At 54.4% G+C, this 16,158-nt stretch overlaps 6 protein-coding genes across 6 annotated transcripts; 4 read left to right on the forward strand and 2 right to left on the reverse strand.

The window, feature by feature from the left end:
- Positions 1-91: 91 nt before the first annotated feature.
- BO66DRAFT_447999 (uncharacterized protein) lies at positions 92-1,067 on the forward strand (the record flags this gene model as incomplete). The annotated part of the gene is made up of 4 exons (XM_025651727.1): positions 92-142; positions 227-228; positions 297-716; positions 787-1,067. 4 exons carry the CDS (start codon positions 92-94, stop codon positions 818-820), a joined length of 507 nt encoding a protein of 168 aa, XP_025505560.1. The 3' UTR covers positions 821-1,067.
- Positions 1,068-1,514: 447 nt separating this feature from the next.
- BO66DRAFT_400172 (golgi SNAP receptor complex member 2 family protein) lies at positions 1,515-2,491 on the forward strand (the record flags this gene model as incomplete). Its single annotated transcript, XM_025648713.1, has 4 exons — positions 1,515-1,517; positions 1,611-1,710; positions 1,781-1,962; positions 2,042-2,491. 4 exons carry the CDS (start codon positions 1,515-1,517, stop codon positions 2,489-2,491), a joined length of 735 nt encoding a protein of 244 aa, XP_025505561.1.
- An 853-nt stretch (positions 2,492-3,344) lies between these two features.
- On the forward strand, positions 3,345-4,793 carry BO66DRAFT_410191 (malate dehydrogenase; the record flags this gene model as incomplete). Its single annotated transcript, XM_025649224.1, has 6 exons — positions 3,345-3,410; positions 3,516-3,633; positions 3,732-3,881; positions 3,957-4,051; positions 4,138-4,702; positions 4,765-4,793. The coding sequence occupies 6 exons, from the start codon at positions 3,345-3,347 to the stop codon at positions 4,791-4,793; spliced, it is 1,023 nt and encodes a 340-aa protein (XP_025505562.1).
- Positions 4,794-5,593: 800 nt separating this feature from the next.
- Positions 5,594-9,206, reverse strand: BO66DRAFT_47869 (ATP-binding protein). Its single transcript, XM_025653325.1, has 3 exons — positions 7,977-9,206; positions 5,985-7,885; positions 5,594-5,918 (listed from the first exon to the last, which is right to left on the reverse strand). The coding sequence occupies exons 1-3, from the start codon at positions 8,890-8,892 to the stop codon at positions 5,760-5,762; spliced, it is 2,976 nt and encodes a 991-aa protein (XP_025505563.1). The 5' UTR covers positions 8,893-9,206; the 3' UTR covers positions 5,594-5,759.
- Positions 9,207-11,095: 1,889 nt separating this feature from the next.
- BO66DRAFT_448008 (uncharacterized protein) lies at positions 11,096-12,736 on the forward strand (the record flags this gene model as incomplete). Its single annotated transcript, XM_025651728.1, has 3 exons — positions 11,096-11,206; positions 11,409-12,086; positions 12,196-12,736. The coding sequence occupies 3 exons, from the start codon at positions 11,096-11,098 to the stop codon at positions 12,520-12,522; spliced, it is 1,116 nt and encodes a 371-aa protein (XP_025505564.1). The 3' UTR covers positions 12,523-12,736.
- Positions 12,737-13,165: 429 nt separating this feature from the next.
- BO66DRAFT_290914 (uncharacterized protein) lies at positions 13,166-15,916 on the reverse strand (the record flags this gene model as incomplete). The annotated part of the gene is made up of 1 exon (XM_025643170.1): positions 13,166-15,916. A coding segment is annotated over one exon (2,751 nt), but the record flags the coding sequence as incomplete, so codon positions are not given.
- Positions 15,917-16,158: the final 242 nt, after the last annotated feature.

The following is a 16,158-nucleotide window of genomic DNA, read 5'->3' on the forward strand; positions in this document are numbered from 1 at the left end:
TTTCTTCATTGACAGGCAATACTAACGCATGACATCGCAGATCCCTACCACCTTATCACGCAACCACTCTCGTGACACACAACCGGTCATCATGTCTTACGCAGAAGCCGCAGCCAAGGGTCCCAAGCAGTCCCCCGAGGAGGTATGTGCTATTTCTTCGTCCGTCCCATTGTCGCTGTTCCAGCGCAACTGTGTTGATCACCAAATGTACTGACAATGTTTCCAGGCGTAAGTGCATCGACTACGAGCAATCCAAACACCCAGCTCAACGAACCAAGCTAACCCGAGCTTTACAGTCGCGCTCCCGATATCAACCGGGTGTACCGGGATGAATCCGAGAGCACCGCCTCCCTGATCGACGTCGACTCCCCCCACGTGCAGTCCGTGGACGCCGATTTCCTCAACCAGGAGGTCAAGACCACGACGCAGGCCGAGCGGATAGAGCGCGAGGAGCAGGAAGCCATCGCCGAGCGCGAACGGATCGAGAAGGCGAAGGCGAAGGCCAAGGCCGAGGCCAAGGCCAAGGCCAACAGCGTGCGCCGCAACAAGAGCAACCCCGTCTACCTCGGAAACGCGGTCATCCTGGCCCTGACCGGCGCGGGTCTGGGCTTTGGCGCATACAAGAAGCACGCGCAGGGTAAGCTGTCATGGCAGCTCGTCGGATTGTGGTCCGGAATCGTGGGCGCGGTCGGTACCATCGACTACTTTGTCAGCAAGTAAGTCGATCTTCTGGCTATACGCCGCTTTATCTTTGCTTGGTGTGTCGTTGCTAACGTGATTGATCAGGTGGCTTTTGCAGAACAAGTACCCTCCTAAATAGATGGGGAAAACGAAAACTCAAGTACTTGTCTTGCGTGGTTTGATAACTTGATATCCTGATGTTTCTTTTGGTTTCTCCTGTGTGGTTTGTTTATAGTTCCATATACCGCACGGATTCGAGGATACATGGCGTTCTTCATGATGTCCAGGCGTTTGTGCTCGGTCGAGATTTAGCTAATTCCATCTCAATCTCATCCATATGCTCTTCTCCGCTTAGCTTTCGGTAGTCCCATGCTCGCTGCGATGTTTAGAGTAGATTCTGAACGATGTCAGAAAAGTGAACTAGATTTCAGGATTAGCTTGACAGGGTCCAGTCGTTGATAAACACGTAAGACCAGTTGCGAGCCTGCTGGAAATTTAAAGTTCGAGAATGGACGATCGATGTCGGTTGGACATGCATGGACTTGCATTGGCGGGAGGCGGTCAGCCGTGTCAGAATCGTGGCCTCTGCAAGAACATGTGGCCTTGGCTAGCATCATTATTATTAGCATCATTGAAACGCCTACTCAGTATTTCTTCAGGACACGTCGCTGCTCTCGCACGGCTCATTCAAGCAAGTCCACTGTCATATACTACTTTCATCACTGCGAAAGGTTATTTTCCACATCGCTTGTACAGGGCTCAAGCGTTTGTTATTGCGCCGCACATCGTTGTACTAGCCTCTGTATACGACATCGGACACACCGCAAGAAAAGATGGTATGACCCTCACCACGTCAGGTCAAGGCGAACGCCGTCCTCCAGTACTGCCTCGGGAGAAAGGGAAATGCCTTTGCTGATTCCATCAAACAGAATTCTCTTTTCAATTCCGCCTTGAAGCAGTCTTCTGCTATCCGCCGCGATCTGGACACATTCTCCCAGTCGCCGGCCACATCGTCCGCCGCGCTACAAGGTGCGATTCCTTCGCTAGATGGGGTTATTTCTCGCTGCGGAAATCCCGGGCTAACTTGCTGAACCGACAGGTCAAATTGCGGCCTCGCTGGCATCACTATCCCGCACCATCGATGACTACTCTGCCCTGTCGAAAAAAGAGTTGATCCCGGAGAAGCAAGAGAAAGCCTTCGAGCGAGTGAAGAACTTCCGCACCGAGCTTGCAGACTACCGGCTACACTTCGAGCGACTGCGCAAAGAACGAGAAGATGCAGTAAGCGCATTCCTCGACCCTATTCTACATACACGTTTGCTGGGCCGACCGTTGCTAACCACCTCTTTTCTCAATGCAGCAATCCGTAACGAACCGCAACGAGCTCCTCGGCCGACGCCCACACAACACCGCCACCCCCGAAAACCCCTACGCGCAATCCTCCCTGCCCAACCCATCCCCGTTCGGCAACCCGTCCTCGGCCCGATCGGGCCTGGGATTCGGCGGCGGCGCGGCCGACTACACCCGCGAGACTCATGCGCTGCGCGAGCAGAGCTTCCTCGCCAATACCGGTACGCAGCTGGATGAGTTCCTCGATCGGGGTCGCGCCGTCCTGGCGGATTTGGGGCAACAGCGCGAGGTGCTCAAGGGCACGCAGCGTCGACTTTACAGTGTTGCGAACACGTTGGGGGTCAGTGGGGAGACGATTCGCAAGGTGGAGCGGCGGGCGAAGCAGGACAAGTGGATTTTCTGGGCCGGGGTGCTCATCTTCTTCCTCTTCTGCTGGGCGGTACTACACTTTCTGAGGTAGGAAGCCCTTTGTAGGGGGGGGTCGAGATGTACTTCCTGCTGCCATCTGGGGGCACTCTTCTTTTTTCTGCTTTTGTGTTACTTGAGGGTTCATTTGGCAAGCGCCGGCGTTGGGCACTGTATTGGTTGAGATATCAATAGCTCCTGTTTTTTCTTTTGTTCTTAATTTTCTATTTTTTTTTCTCTCTTTCTTTCTCTCCTTGGGAAACGAAGGCATGTACTTTTGTACTTTTGTACTTTTGTATACCAGAGATGATCGCGAGATTATCAGATGGCATTTTGGAGTCCGGAGTTGAATTACTAGCGCGATAAGTGGAGAAGCCGGATGGAATCGCGTCGACGAGCGCAACATCCAAGTCTGGCATCACGTCGGCTAACCCGGAGTAGGATGGAGCACGGGGCAACTTGGAAGGCAACAAAGCAGCAATTGGATAGATCCTTGGCTCTCGGAACAAATGGACAGAGTACAGATAGATTTCAATTCAAGGAAGAATACGGAGTACGGAATACTTAAAGTATCAAAGATGGATGCAGACTTGGGGATTCTCCTCCTTGTTGTTGGTGGCTGGCATGAGCATCGGATCCGGCAAGCATTCATTATTATTATTGCAGTGTTGGGTTCCTTTTAGCCGCTCCAACCTGAACCCACCCGGATTTCCCCCCCCCAAACCAAACCAAACCAAAACCCTTTCCCGTTCCGTCTACTCTCACCGACGCCGCCCTCCCGTCCGTCTCTTCCTCTTCTTCTTCCTTCTTCTCCGTTTCTCCTCCTTCCTTTCTTTCCCCATCTTCTCATTCCTCTTGTATAATCCAGATAGATTATTTTTCTGTCTTCCTCCCCCTTCACAGTCAAGATGTTCGCTGCTCGTCAGTCCTTCAACCTTTTCCAGAAGCGTAGCTTCTCCGCTTCTTCCAGCCAGGTAAGCTTTTAAAAAATAATAAAAAAAGAAAAACAAACCTTGATGGCTTGCAGCCTCGGCTCTATCGTGATCACCGGAACTAATCATCTCAATTGCGAGCTGTAGCTTTCCAAGGTTGCCGTCCTCGGTGCCGCTGGTGGTATTGGCCAGCCTCTCTCCCTCCTCCTCAAGCTCAACCCCCGTGTCACTGAGCTTGCTCTCTACGATATCCGCGGTGGACCTGGTATGTCGCACAGCTCAGCTCCCCCGGCCAACCCGGCATCAATTCCATCTCGACCATCGACCCAGAACAAGAACAAGACTGACTATCATCCATTGCAGGTGTCGCCGCTGATCTGAGCCACATCAACACCAACAGCACGGTCACCGGCTACGAGCCCACTGCCTCTGGCCTCCGTGATGCCCTGAAGGGCTCCGAGGTCGTCCTCATCCCTGCCGGTGTTCCCCGCAAGCCCGGCATGACCCGTGACGGTATGCGCTGAAGCCTCGAGCCCAACAAATCCAGGGCACAAAGAAAAAAAAACAAAACTGATAGCATCATCGCAGACCTGTTCAACACCAACGCCTCCATCGTCCGCGACCTTGCCAAGGCTGCCGCCGAGGCTTCCCCCGAGGCCAACATCCTCGTTATCTCCAACCCCGTATGCATTGAACCCTCCTTGATTCACCCAGCCCCTGTAGATCGGCCACAGGACTCGAGCTAAATCGTTCATCCTCATCTTACCAGGTCAACTCCACCGTCCCCATCGTTGCCGAGGTCTTCAAGTCCAAGGGTGTCTACAACCCCAAGCGTCTCTTCGGTGTCACCACCCTCGACGTGGTCCGTGCCTCCCGCTTCATCTCCCAGGTCAAGAAGACCGACCCCGCTGGCGAGGCCGTCCCCGTTGTCGGTGGTCACTCCGGTGTGACCATCGTCCCCCTCCTCTCCCAGTCCAACCACCCCGAGATCGAGGGTACCACCCGCGATGAGCTCGTCAACCGCATCCAGTTCGGTGGTGACGAGGTCGTCAAGGCCAAGGACGGTGCCGGCTCCGCCACCCTCTCCATGGCCATGGCCGGTGCTCGCTTCGCCGAGTCCCTCCTCCGTGCCTCCCAGGGCGAGAAGGGCATCGTTGAGCCCACCTTCGTCGACTCCCCTCTCTACAAGGACCAGGGAGTTGACTACTTCGCCTCCCTCGTCGAGCTCGGCCCCAACGGTGTTGAGAAGATCAACCCCGTCGGCCCCGTCAACGAGTACGAGCAGAAGCTCGTCGAGACCGCCCTCGGTGACCTCAAGAAGAACATCCAGAAGGGTAAGTTCAAGTCCCGAAAGACCTAGTCCTTCGACCCAGGTGCTAATTGAGTATCACTTTAGGCCGTGACTTCGTTAAGGCTAACCCTTAAATGATCTAATTCTCTCATCTGGGATGATATGAACAAAAAAAACCTCTTTTCTGCAGCCACGTTCCTCCTTGTATAACAGTCTAGTCAATTCTTCTTTCTCCCCTGTCACGCTAAATATCCTAACCCGCCCTTGGCTTTTATATCGGAGGAATGTTGCTGCAGCATCATGGAAGCATGGGTCATCGGGTTTTCCTTTGTGTGTCCCGACGCCTCGAGGGGGACTGTGATGGGGGGAAAATGGACCATGATGTGTATTTTCCCGCTTCTCAATACAGACCAAAATCTATGTTAATGATACTACTCTTATGACATTGATGGCGATTCTGCATGCTATAAGACTGAGCACGTATTGCGGTAGTGTAGACTCAAAGCCTTCCATACCAGCAGCACAACTGTCTAGCATCACCTCCCGATTCGGAGAGTACAACGGGAGATGGAACACCGCATTACGTCAGATTCAGGCAATAGATTAATGCTCAAGACAGATCAAATGAATACATGCATGCACACTCTCAAAGAGAATATCAGAATCAAAATCAAATCGTCATTTCCATCATGGCTCATCAGAAAAAAAAGAACTTCAAATCGACTCCGGACCAAGGATAACCAGGCGATGCGCGCGTGTCGTTCATGACTTCGTCGGAAAATTGCATGATCATCAAGCTCTCATCCATCTTGAGATTTCTTCCTCCCCATCCATTCCATGAGAACAACACAAAATCAAGATTTGCACAACATGCTCGAGGGGAGATATTTCTTTCCAAACGCCAATTTGCTCTTCGTCTTTATCTTAGTCATCGTTGCATTCGTCAGAATCAGGAGTGGAGATGTCAACACAAGTCGTGAGAGATTGAGGGGAATGTTGAAAAGGATCTTGCAGGGGCAGGTCAATGACAAAACGGCCGTAGGAAGGTATGAGAGTGTGGGGTGGAGGGCATCGTTGCCGTGTACGTAGCAGCAGCCTCCTTAGGTATAGCTTCTCATGGCGTCCAGGTATCCCGTTCCACCGCGGAGGTCCTGGTCGAAAGTTTCGGCCACGGCAAGGACCCGCTTGATATGCTCCATGGAGAGGGGAGTCTGCTCGTTGACTGCCAGGGCTTGCGCTGTGCGGACGGAGTTCTTGATCTGAAGGGAAGATAGAAGTGTCAGTAGTTGTAACATGGAGACTAACCAGTAGAGCAATGGACTTACCTGGCGTCCGTTCAGGTTGTGGCGGGCAAGGAGATCAAAGTCTTTGTCGGTGAATGTGGCAGTCTGCACACCGTCCATGGCCTGGACTTTCTCCAAGAACATCTTCCAGACACTGCGCTTGGCCTTGGTGGTGAGGTCGCCGTAGCGGAGCGCCACGTGGATGCGGGATTGAAACGCATCGTCGAAGGTTTCCACGCGGTTAGTCGTCAGGAACAGAATTCCTTGGAAGTACTCCAGGAGACGGAGGAAGATGCTGACCAGGGCATTGCGGTGGATGTCCTGGATGGTGCGCTTCTCCAAGAAAATATCGGCCTCATCGAGCAGGAGGACCGCACCCCAGGAATGGGCAATATCCAAAATCTTGTTGAGCTCGGCTTCCAGCGTGCGCGAGTCGGTTCCCAATTCTCCTGCACTGACCATGTACAAAGGACGCTTGAGCAGTTCGGCGATACCTTCTGCTGTGAGCGTCTTACCTGTCCCTGGAGGACCGTGAAGTACGGCGACTAGCCCCTTGCCCTTGCCCTGGATCACATCATCGATGTTTTGGGCAGCTCGGAAGGTGTGGGACTCGACCAGCGCCTTCACAATGGACTTCTGGTTGTCAGGCAGCACCAGAGAACTGAAAGCCTCCTCGTTCCATTCAATCTCACTGACTCCAGAGATGCTGAACTCTAGCCACAGCTTCTCGCTAAAGGCGAACCCCAGGACTACTGGGCTCGCGATCAGCAGCTCCTCCTCGGTGAAATCCCGCTCGGAGGGGTCATCCACTTCGTCAATGTCCTCTTTCTGTACCTCGTTACCGTTCTCGTCCAGTTCCACTTCAACCACGTGTGGCTTTCCCTCCTTGTCTCGAACCACCTTATAGCGTGTTCTGGGGGTGTCGTAGTCCCGCGATGGCCCGCAACCCTGATCCGAATCCGAATCCGACACGCCACAGCAGCAACCATCATCGCTCCCGTCTCCGTCCGACCCATCAAGGTAATCCGGATCCTTGGGGCGAACGGTACTGATAGGATAGTTGGGATTGATGCGACGATGAATAGCCGGGTCAATCATGACCCTGCCGTTGATGTTGACTTTGATCACAGAGCGCTTCTTCTTGTAGAAGCCCATGCCCTTGTGGAAGCGGTAATTCATGCCACGCAATGCCACGAACTTCTTGCCCCGCTCGATCAGCTTGAGCTTAACTGCCTCCGCCTCGCGATGATATTTCAGCGGATAACAGCCAAGACTGGTGATTTTCCGCGAACCCTTGAAGGATTCGACCTCCGCAGCCATCGTGCCCATTCCGAACGACTTGCCGTCGTATTCCAGATAACGCCCTTCGATGCTGTACCACTGACCTTTCATGAAGGACGATTCTTTGGTAGCGTACTCAATCTTGAAGGCACGGGGCTCATCCACATTCCCGTAGGTCGATGAATAGGCAATCGTGTTGGGCTTGAAGATGGCCCACAACAGGTCGAAGGTGATCATGTTGGCGTCGAGCAGAGGATACAGGGTCTTTTTGGTCTCTGCATAGTCGGTATCCAGATACTTGACAAGCACCTTCAGGTGAGCGGCCTTGAGTTGAGCTGCTTTGCGAGCCTTCTTCTTTCTTTCCGTCTTGGCCAGCTGTCGCAGTTCGCGCATATATTGCCGTGTCTCCTCCAAGTACAGGAAGAGCATGTTGGGATCGACGACCGCCGTTTCCTGTACCAGACTAACACCCTTGACTCCGTCCATCACCTTGGCCAGCGCATCGCGGATGTACTTGCTCTTGAGGTCCACCACCGTCTCCGTATACTTGTTGTCCCAGTCGAACTTGCGGCGTACTGTGAAGAGGTATTGGTCCCACTCGCTGGCACCAGGATCATCGACCGTCTCAGTCAATTTGTAGTTATGGATCGTATTGTCCCATACTAGATTAGTGAGCCGTTAGTCCACCGTAACTGTGAGTTTGCTGCTGGAAAGCACCTGCTATGAATGGGGAAGGGTCGCAGCAGCACGTACATTGATCCACCCGCTTGAAAGCTATCTTAGACGCGGCCTTCTTCCGGCCCTTGGACTTCTGTGACGACCCCTTTGAACCATCTGCATCGGTTGACCCCCGCTTTCTGCGTCCTTTACTGCGACGACCATCCGACAACTTCAGTCGCAAGGCAGCCAACTTCTGCTTTGCCAACAGCAAGGCCAGGTCATCCGAGCCGTCATCCTCGTTGTCATCCTGCTGATCCTCAGACGAGTCCTCCTTGGAGCGCGATTTCTTGGATGATCGCTTGGCCTTGAGCTTGGCGACCAGCTTCTTCAGGGTCTTCTCATCGAGATCGGAATCTGTGTCCTCGCCATCCTGGGACGATGAATCCGAGTCTGAGTCCGACTGTTGGCGAGAGCGGGTGGACTTCTTCCTGCGACCGCCACTCTTCAGGGCTTTCTTGGCTCGGGCCTTGCCGCGCTTGCGACGATGCTTGCGATCTACCTCGGATTCGTCGGAGCTAGAGGAGCTAGAGGAGGAAGTGGAGGCATCTTTATCTGCGGCGGAGTCGTTGGTGGTGGATTCTGAGTCGTTGCTGTCGGAATCGGCAGCAGAGGAGCTGTCATCGCTTGGGGTGACAATGGAGGAGGTTTTGGTGGAGCGACGGGGCTTCTTCTTAGAGTCGGAGGAAGCGGCGGCGGGGGGATGTTTAGCACAGACCGTCGCGGTCTTTTTGGCGGCGGGTTCGGGGGCGGGGACTGGCGGCTTGGCCTCTGCTTTACCCGCATTGGTCTCCGCAGGCGGGTCACAGTCCAGCTTATTAGTGGGACTGGTCGTGGTAGGAGGAGTAGTGGTGGTAGTACCACTGGGAGAAGTAGTATTCGGAGGATCGGATGGAGGATGATGGTGATGTTGAGTGGTGCTGGTTGGTGCACTTCCTGAATTATCAGCCATGATGAGGATGTTGAGGATGTTGAGGATGTTGAGGATGTTGTATTATGACCTATTATGATCTATACTATTCGTGTGGGTCAGTGGGTCAGTGGGTCAGTAGGTCAGTAGAAGCAAATACTGAGTAGCTGTAATGAGAATAAGTGAGAGAGAGGAAGAGGAAGAGGAAGAGGAAGAGGAAGAGGAAAAGAAGGTGGAAGAGAGAAGAAGAGCAAGAGAGCAAGGGCGTGAGAGAAAGAGAGAGAGCGAAAGAAGGTAGGAAAAGAAAACAACGAGAAGGACGAAGCTGACCAGCGAACAAACAAAAGGGCAGGCAGGCTGGCAGGCCGGCCGGGAAGGGCCTGTGGGATGGGCGGTTGATGCCTAAGAAGGCCGCCTTGCGTGCGAACTCACAGGGTTGGCTCAATTCCCCGTTCTGGCGGTGTGCAAGAGGATCCGCGTGGGAAAAGGTGAGGCGACGATGCAATTTAAGGAACCTGAAAAAGAAAAAGAAATTCCTATCACCGTGAACAAAGATGGGAAGATGAAAAACAAAAAATGAAAAGAAACGAGATGATCAGCAGGAGCAGTTTGGAACCAGGATCATGGGGAAGGAGAGAAGTTACTACTCCGTACTATAAGTGCCTTTCAGTCACGGAGGACAGACTGACAGACTGACAGACTGACAGACTGACAGACTGACAGGCAGGCAAGGCTGGCTGGTAGCACTCAACAGCTGCATCATTTCCAGCCGCAGGCCGGCAGGTAGGCAGCATCCAGGATGATTGACTGATTGACTCAGATGGTGTGAATCACACTGGGACTGCTCCTGCACTGCACCGTGCCATCCTGCAGTCCGTGCAGCGCTTGGAGCTGCAGTGCCAGAAGAGACCCCAATGATCTCCATGAGCTACTGGATCTGAGGTGAGCGGAGCTGAAGAGCCCCAGGCTGTCTGTGCCACTGAACTAGATAGTAAGATTGGAGGAAGTTGTGAAGAAAGCTAGTCAGCAGGATCCATGCTGCATAAAGGTGGACGGAGAGCCCTAATTGACTGCAGTGCTAAGTAGCTCGACAAGAGCTTTTCTGGTGCCATGCCAGGAAGCTGCCTACTATACAGACATATAATTTGATATGGTAACTACTCCGGTTACTTGTAGCTATCCAGCGTTCATCATTCTGACAATTTTGTCGGTAGCTACAGCGAATATATGCTGTTTATATAGAGTAATCGGCACATGGGCTTGAAGGTTCGAACCTCACATTCATGTCCCTCGACCTTCACTCAAATCTATCACTATGACCACGGTTATCAGCGACGCACATATCGATCCCCAGCGGCGAGTTCCAAGATTCGTGTAGAGTGGACCCATGAATTTTGGTTTCGAGACCAGCTCAACCCACGCTCTAACATACAAGCAATGTGGTACTCCATCTTCACTACCGCAACTACCTTCTCAAGTCAAATATCTCCTACCCAGATCGAATGGATCCATGAATGGTGAGTTTAAACCACCTCAACCCACGCTCCAACATACAAGCAATGTCGATATTCCATCCTCACCATGGCGACTGACCTTGAGTCAAATGCCTCCTAGCACAGGGAACCCTCATATAACTTTTAACTGGGATCAAATGACCATCAACGATGCCAGAAAACATTCATCCTCCGCGACGCATGTCATGATCCCACAACAAGTAAACCATGAATATGATCCCAACCCAAGCCCCAGCATACAAGCAATGTAAACACCCCATCTCCCTGAAGCAACTGCCCCTTAAGCCTGAGTCCCTCTACCCAGCCCACGTAACACTCAAACCCCCTCCCTCAGGACCCAAGTGACCGACCATCACCTACACAGACCAGATATCGTCCCCAGCGACGAGGGCCATGACTAAGAAGAGAGAGCCCAGTGAAAGATGACATCGTGATGAGCCATGTGAATGAGAGAAGCCCACACCCACACCCACACCCACACCCACACCCACACCCACCCAGCCTAAGGATCCCCCAGAGTGAATACTCAGTTGAAAAGTGACAGAAAGCCCTTATTGCCTGTTCGCCGAGTTTAAACCCTGAATCCATTCCCACACACTCCCACAACCACACACTCACCTCCCACACAACCACTCTCTTTTCATCCCATCAACATCTCTTCGCCCAAGAACCCAACCACCACACCAAGACACCCAGCGAGTTCGCCACGCAAACAAGACACAGACACTACGATGAAGACGGAGACCGAGTCACCTCCCCCGGACCAGGAGGGTTCGTCCCCCTCGTCTGGATTTACGCCCATCAACCGGAGAAGCGTGGACAAGAGTGAGGCGAGTGTTGGCGTAAGTGTTCTGCAACGTTCATTACCACCATGACCATGGCCGTAACATGACTATGGCCGTGACATGACCATGACCATGATCACCACCATGACCATGAAACCCGAGCCCTCGTCACGATGACAACCAAGCAAGCACCTCAGCACAAATCCCCCAGACACGAGATACAAGCAACGACGAGAAACCTCACTAACCAAAAACCCAGACCACCCGCAAGCGCAGCGTCCAATCCCGCTCTCCATCCCCCAGCCCAGGAGCGCCAGCGCCAGCGCCCAAGAAACCCAAAACCGAGCCCTCGGCATCCCTCTCCTCCCTCTCCTCCCTCTCCTCCTCCTCCCCAATTACCGACTCCAGCGAAGAATACAAGCAGGAAGAAGAGGACGAGGACGAGGACGAGGACGAGAACCTCACAAGCACAAGCTCCACGACCTCAAAGTCCAAGCCCAAGCCCACGTCCACGCCCAAATCCAAATCCACCCCCAAGGCTAAGTCCAAGTCCAAGCCCACCCCCAACCCCAAGGCTAAGTCCAAGTCCAAATCCACCCCCAAGAAGCAGCAGCCATCCAGCACCACCACCCCCAAGATCACCCCCAAGAAACAAACCCCCTCCAAAACCCCAGCAGCAGCAGGAGAGGAAACAACAGAGGAACCAAAAACACCCAGCAAATCCCCCAAAACCAAACTCCCCCCGATCCCCACCAGCCTCGCAACCGCCACCCCAGCCGACCGCCTCATCCTCACCATGCGCGACGACGGGCAAAGCACCTGGCGCGACATCAACACCGCCTGGCAGAACATCACCCAGCTGACCGTGGGCGCGTCGACGCTGCGCATGCGCTACAACGCCATGAAGGCGAATTTCTCGCAGATGAGTCCGGAGGATGTACGCCGCCCCCTTTGCCCCAACAAAAACCCACACTTCCTCAGAAAGAAAACGTTATCCGGGGTATGATATGCTTATGCTGACTTGCTACGTAAACCTACGCCAACAGGAAGAACTATTCCGGCGCACGAAGGAGGCCGTCGAGACCAAGTTCGCGCAGGAGAAGTGGCGGATGATTGCGGAGCAGATGGAGAGTACTAGTCATGGGAAGAAGTTCCCGGCGGCGGCGCTGGTGAAGAAGTGGAAGGAGTTGGAGAGGGTGAAGCTTGGGAAGGGGCAGGGTGGTGGTGGTGGTGCTGCGCACGTGGCGGTGGGTAAGAATGCGACTTCTTCGTCGTCGTCTCTGTCTTCCGGGGGTGCTGGGGATGGGGATGATGAAGATGAATTTGAGGAAGAGGATGGTGCTGAGGATGGAAGAAGAGGTGGTGTGAAGTGATGTTTCTACTTCCAGTTCAGGTTCAGAGGATGGACTTCTCTCGTCTCATCCGAGGTTGCGAGGGAGCTGTTCGTAGTTGTCTTCAAAGTGGTCCGCACGCAGGGGAGGTGGTTTCTCATGTCTTTCTTCGGCGTTTCCTGCTTTTCGCGTGGTTGATATGGAGCTTGAAGGGGAGGTGAGATCTCTGAAAACATGACGAAAACGATTTCTTTCCCGCCTTGACTACTTTTCTGCCTGCATGGTTTGTTTTCCTTCTACTAGCACAAGCATACGAAATCAGTGCTCACTTGCCTACTTGTCTCTCTTCTTCCTCTAATCACATAAAATCCATCATTCATCCAAAGAAACTAAGGCTCCAAACCAACAATTGAATAAGACCCACCTATCCCAAAACACAAACACTCGCCATGCCAAATCCTATCATCAAAAGCAATAACGACGAAAGAGCAGTGAAGAAAAGTGTGGAGAAATCATTTTGTACCAGACAAATGCTCAACCAGACGAAGCTCAACCGGACAAGTTCAACCAGACAAGCTCAACCAGACAAAACTCAGAAACTCATCATCTCCAGACGCCCATCATGCAGTCGCCCATCATGCAGGCGTCCATCCAAATCGCCATGACCCATCCCATGCCCGCCCAGATCTTTCATGTACTCGTCACTGTCGGCGCGGGCCACAATCGCCGGCCGGATCTTCGTGCCCACGAACCCCCGCCGGTCGCGGCCGGTGCGCCCCCGGCCCAGCCAGTTGTGCTTCAGATCCTTGCCGAGCGTCTCGACCTGCTCCTGGGCCTTGTCGCCGGTCTGCACGCTGGCCAGGACGCTGACGCACTGCAGCATGCGGCCGACGGTCTCGGTGATGATATGCGAGGTGTCGGCTGCCGCGTTGGCCCGGTGGATGATGCTCGGGCGCTGGGGCGGCGAGGAGAGAGACTGGAAGATCAGCTGGTCGGGATTGGAGGAGGTGTTGGAGGCGGCGCGGCTGCGACTGCTGCTGCTGTTGTTAATGTTGCTGTTGTGGCCGAGCAACGAGTCGGAGGAGTAGCTCCCCGACTGGGCGTTGAGGAGTGTCGAGGACTGGGAGCTGTAGCTGCCAAAGCCGGCGCCGGCACCGCTGCCGTCAAGCGAGGCAGCGGTGGGAGGCCGTCCGCCACTGGTGGAACTGCTCTTGGTGGTGACGCTGAGCGCCGCCGTGCCGAGCTTGATGCTGTCGAGACTCAGGCGTGAAAATGTCGACTTCAGGTTTTCGTAGCGACGCAGGATGATTCGGTCGCGGAAGGCGACAAGAACCAGATTACGCACATCCAGCTCACAGCCAGGGTACTCGGCATTGCGTGCGGACCCCCAGAATTCACTGGCTTCACGCCGGTTCATCACAGACCCACAGCCCTTGATTTCCAGGTCGAGAGGCAAGAACACGGCCTGAATGAAAGGCAAGATTGTGCCAAACACGAGCATCCACACCTGCACGAGGTGCGGCACCAGCTTCTCATCCGGCACCCCGTTCAAGGTATGGTTCAGCGAAGCGAATCCGGTCTCCAGCAGTTCCCTCAGGTCGTCGACCACCGCCGCCGGAGTGCGCTTCTGCACACATCGCTGAATATGGACGAGAACCAGCTTGTTGAGATCCTCAATCGCAATGCGCACGTCCTCCCCGTCGAAGATCACCATCAGTTTCGCCTTCAGAAAGTCCCAAGCGTCCTCCGGCGTCATGTTATTCAGCCCGAACCCTTGGAGAGTCTCCCGCAACGCAGCCTCGGCGATCAGCCCGGAGGAACTGCCCAAAGACGACGGCCCGGGGAAGACAGCCGGCGACCCTCCGGGCCCCTGTGAACTAGTTGCCCAATCCATCTGCTCCGATTCCGCCTGCGCCTGCGCCTGCGCCTGCGCCTGAGCTTGCGCTTTCTCCTCTTTCTTCTTCTCACGAAGGCCATGCAGCAGATCCAGCCCACTCACCGACTTGCCGAAGGTCGTGCTGGTGGCTCCCGGCGACGCGGGGGTAAACGAGTATAGGGACTGCGGTGCATTGGGGTCTGACGGCTTCGAATTACTCGACGCGGACGACAGCGGGAGGTTGTAGTGATCGTCGCGATCCTTCAGCTTCAGCTTCTGGCGCGACAGGAAATGGTGTTTGTGTTTCTCCTTGTCCTTGTCCTTCTCTTTCTCGCTCCCTGTCGGCCGATCCGCCGGCACGACAGTGCTCGCGGACGCATTCGACAGGTTGTACATGGACGAATTGTTCGACGGGAAGGTCTCCGCCAAGCTGGTGGTCGAAGCGCTGACGATCCGGGACAAGCCTCCACTGGGGAACCCCATCTTGCTTGGCGAGGGCAGGCCCCTTTCCTTCCCTGTCCCGTCCTTGTCGCGACTGATGCCGATGTGCTTGGGTTTCGAGAAGAGCTTCATCTTCGACTTCTCGCCCTTGTGTTTGTGTTCGCGCTCCTGGGGGATCTCGAGCCCAAGCCCGGGGGGCTGGAGCCCTGGATTTCGGGGGAATACCACGTTGGCCGCTGTCGTGGCAGCATGGGCGTGTCCAGCTGCGGTGCTAGTGCTGCCGCTGCCATTTGCGTAGGATGGCTGCCCGGCTGATGCGCCAGTCGCGCTGGCTGCTGTCGAACCGGGGGGTGCGAAGGTCGGGGGTGGGGGAGGCGGGGGAGGGGGCGAGATGCTGCCGCCGCGTCGGGAACGGGAGCCGTCTTCGGAGACCCCTCGTACGGTCGCGGGTCGTTTCACGGGATGTTGAAGGTTGTTAGGTTGTGGGTGTTGTTTCTGAGGATGTTGTTGCTGTTGCTGTTGCTGTTGCTGTTGCTGCTGCTGCTGCTGCTGTTGTTGAAGCATGGCCGTCTGGGCCGCGATACGAGAAGCTGACAAAGAGGCCTCGGTGGAAGAAGCGGTAGGGAGCGATGGTTCAAAGAAACCTTGGGAGTGGTGACGAGAGCGTCGCTGCAGCTCAGCCGGGACGACCCGTCCCGAAGGCTTTCGACTCAGGATCTCATTATGCGGCATGAAGGAGACAGGTGATCGCGCAGATGAGGTGGTGTTGGTAGTATTCGAAGTGGTAGTAGAGGCAGTAGAAGCGGAGGTGAGATTGGCGGTGTTGAGCGAGGAGATACGCGGTGGCCGCGGCGAGGCAGAGGCAGAGGCAGAGGCAGAGGCAGTGCCAGGCGGCAGCGGGAAATTGGATTGCTGAGGCGAGATGGTGGTCACATTGGAGGTCATCGACGAGGCATCACTTCCAGAGGAGCCAGGACGGTTGTAGAAAGTGTAGGAGTAGGAATCGTCAAAGGAACGTCGAGGAAGAGGAGGGATGGGAGGGGGAGGACTCTGGGAAGCAGGAGGGGGAGGAATCGGAGACCGCGTCCCTCGCTCTGGAGAAACCGGCGAGCGCAACATTGTGAGTGAGTGAGTGAGTGAGTGAGTGAGTGTACAGTACTACTACCTGGACTCCATGATCTGACAATAAGAGAAAGTAAGAAGGAATGAAGGTATGAAGGTATGGAGTTAATTAATCGAATGCAGAATTGGATTTCTGCCCCAGTCTCGTTTTGCCTGGACTTGGAGAGAAGATCAGCAACCTGAACCATTGAACCATTGAACCATTGATCGAATTGATAGATTAATACCGGCCGGCTGTC

This window comes from Aspergillus aculeatinus (genome assembly GCF_003184765.1).
Source record: "Aspergillus aculeatinus CBS 121060 unplaced genomic scaffold BO66scaffold_15, whole genome shotgun sequence".
Taxonomy (NCBI): domain Eukaryota; kingdom Fungi; phylum Ascomycota; class Eurotiomycetes; order Eurotiales; family Aspergillaceae; genus Aspergillus; species Aspergillus aculeatinus.

What these genes read in the sequence shown, in the direction of transcription:
- BO66DRAFT_47869 (XM_025653325.1), bottom strand. Translation starts at nt 8,892, where the DNA reads ATGGCTGATAATTCAGGAAGTGCACCAACCAGCACCACTCAACATCAC. An exon ending in TTTCAAGCGGGTGGATCAAT is followed by an intron (nt 7,886 to 7,976) that starts GTACGTGCTGCT and finishes TCACTAATCTAG; the next exon opens with TATGGGACAATACGATCCAT. An exon ending in ACAACCTGAACGGACGCCAG is followed by an intron (nt 5,919 to 5,984) that starts GTAAGTCCATTG and finishes TCTTCCCTTCAG; the next exon opens with ATCAAGAACTCCGTCCGCAC.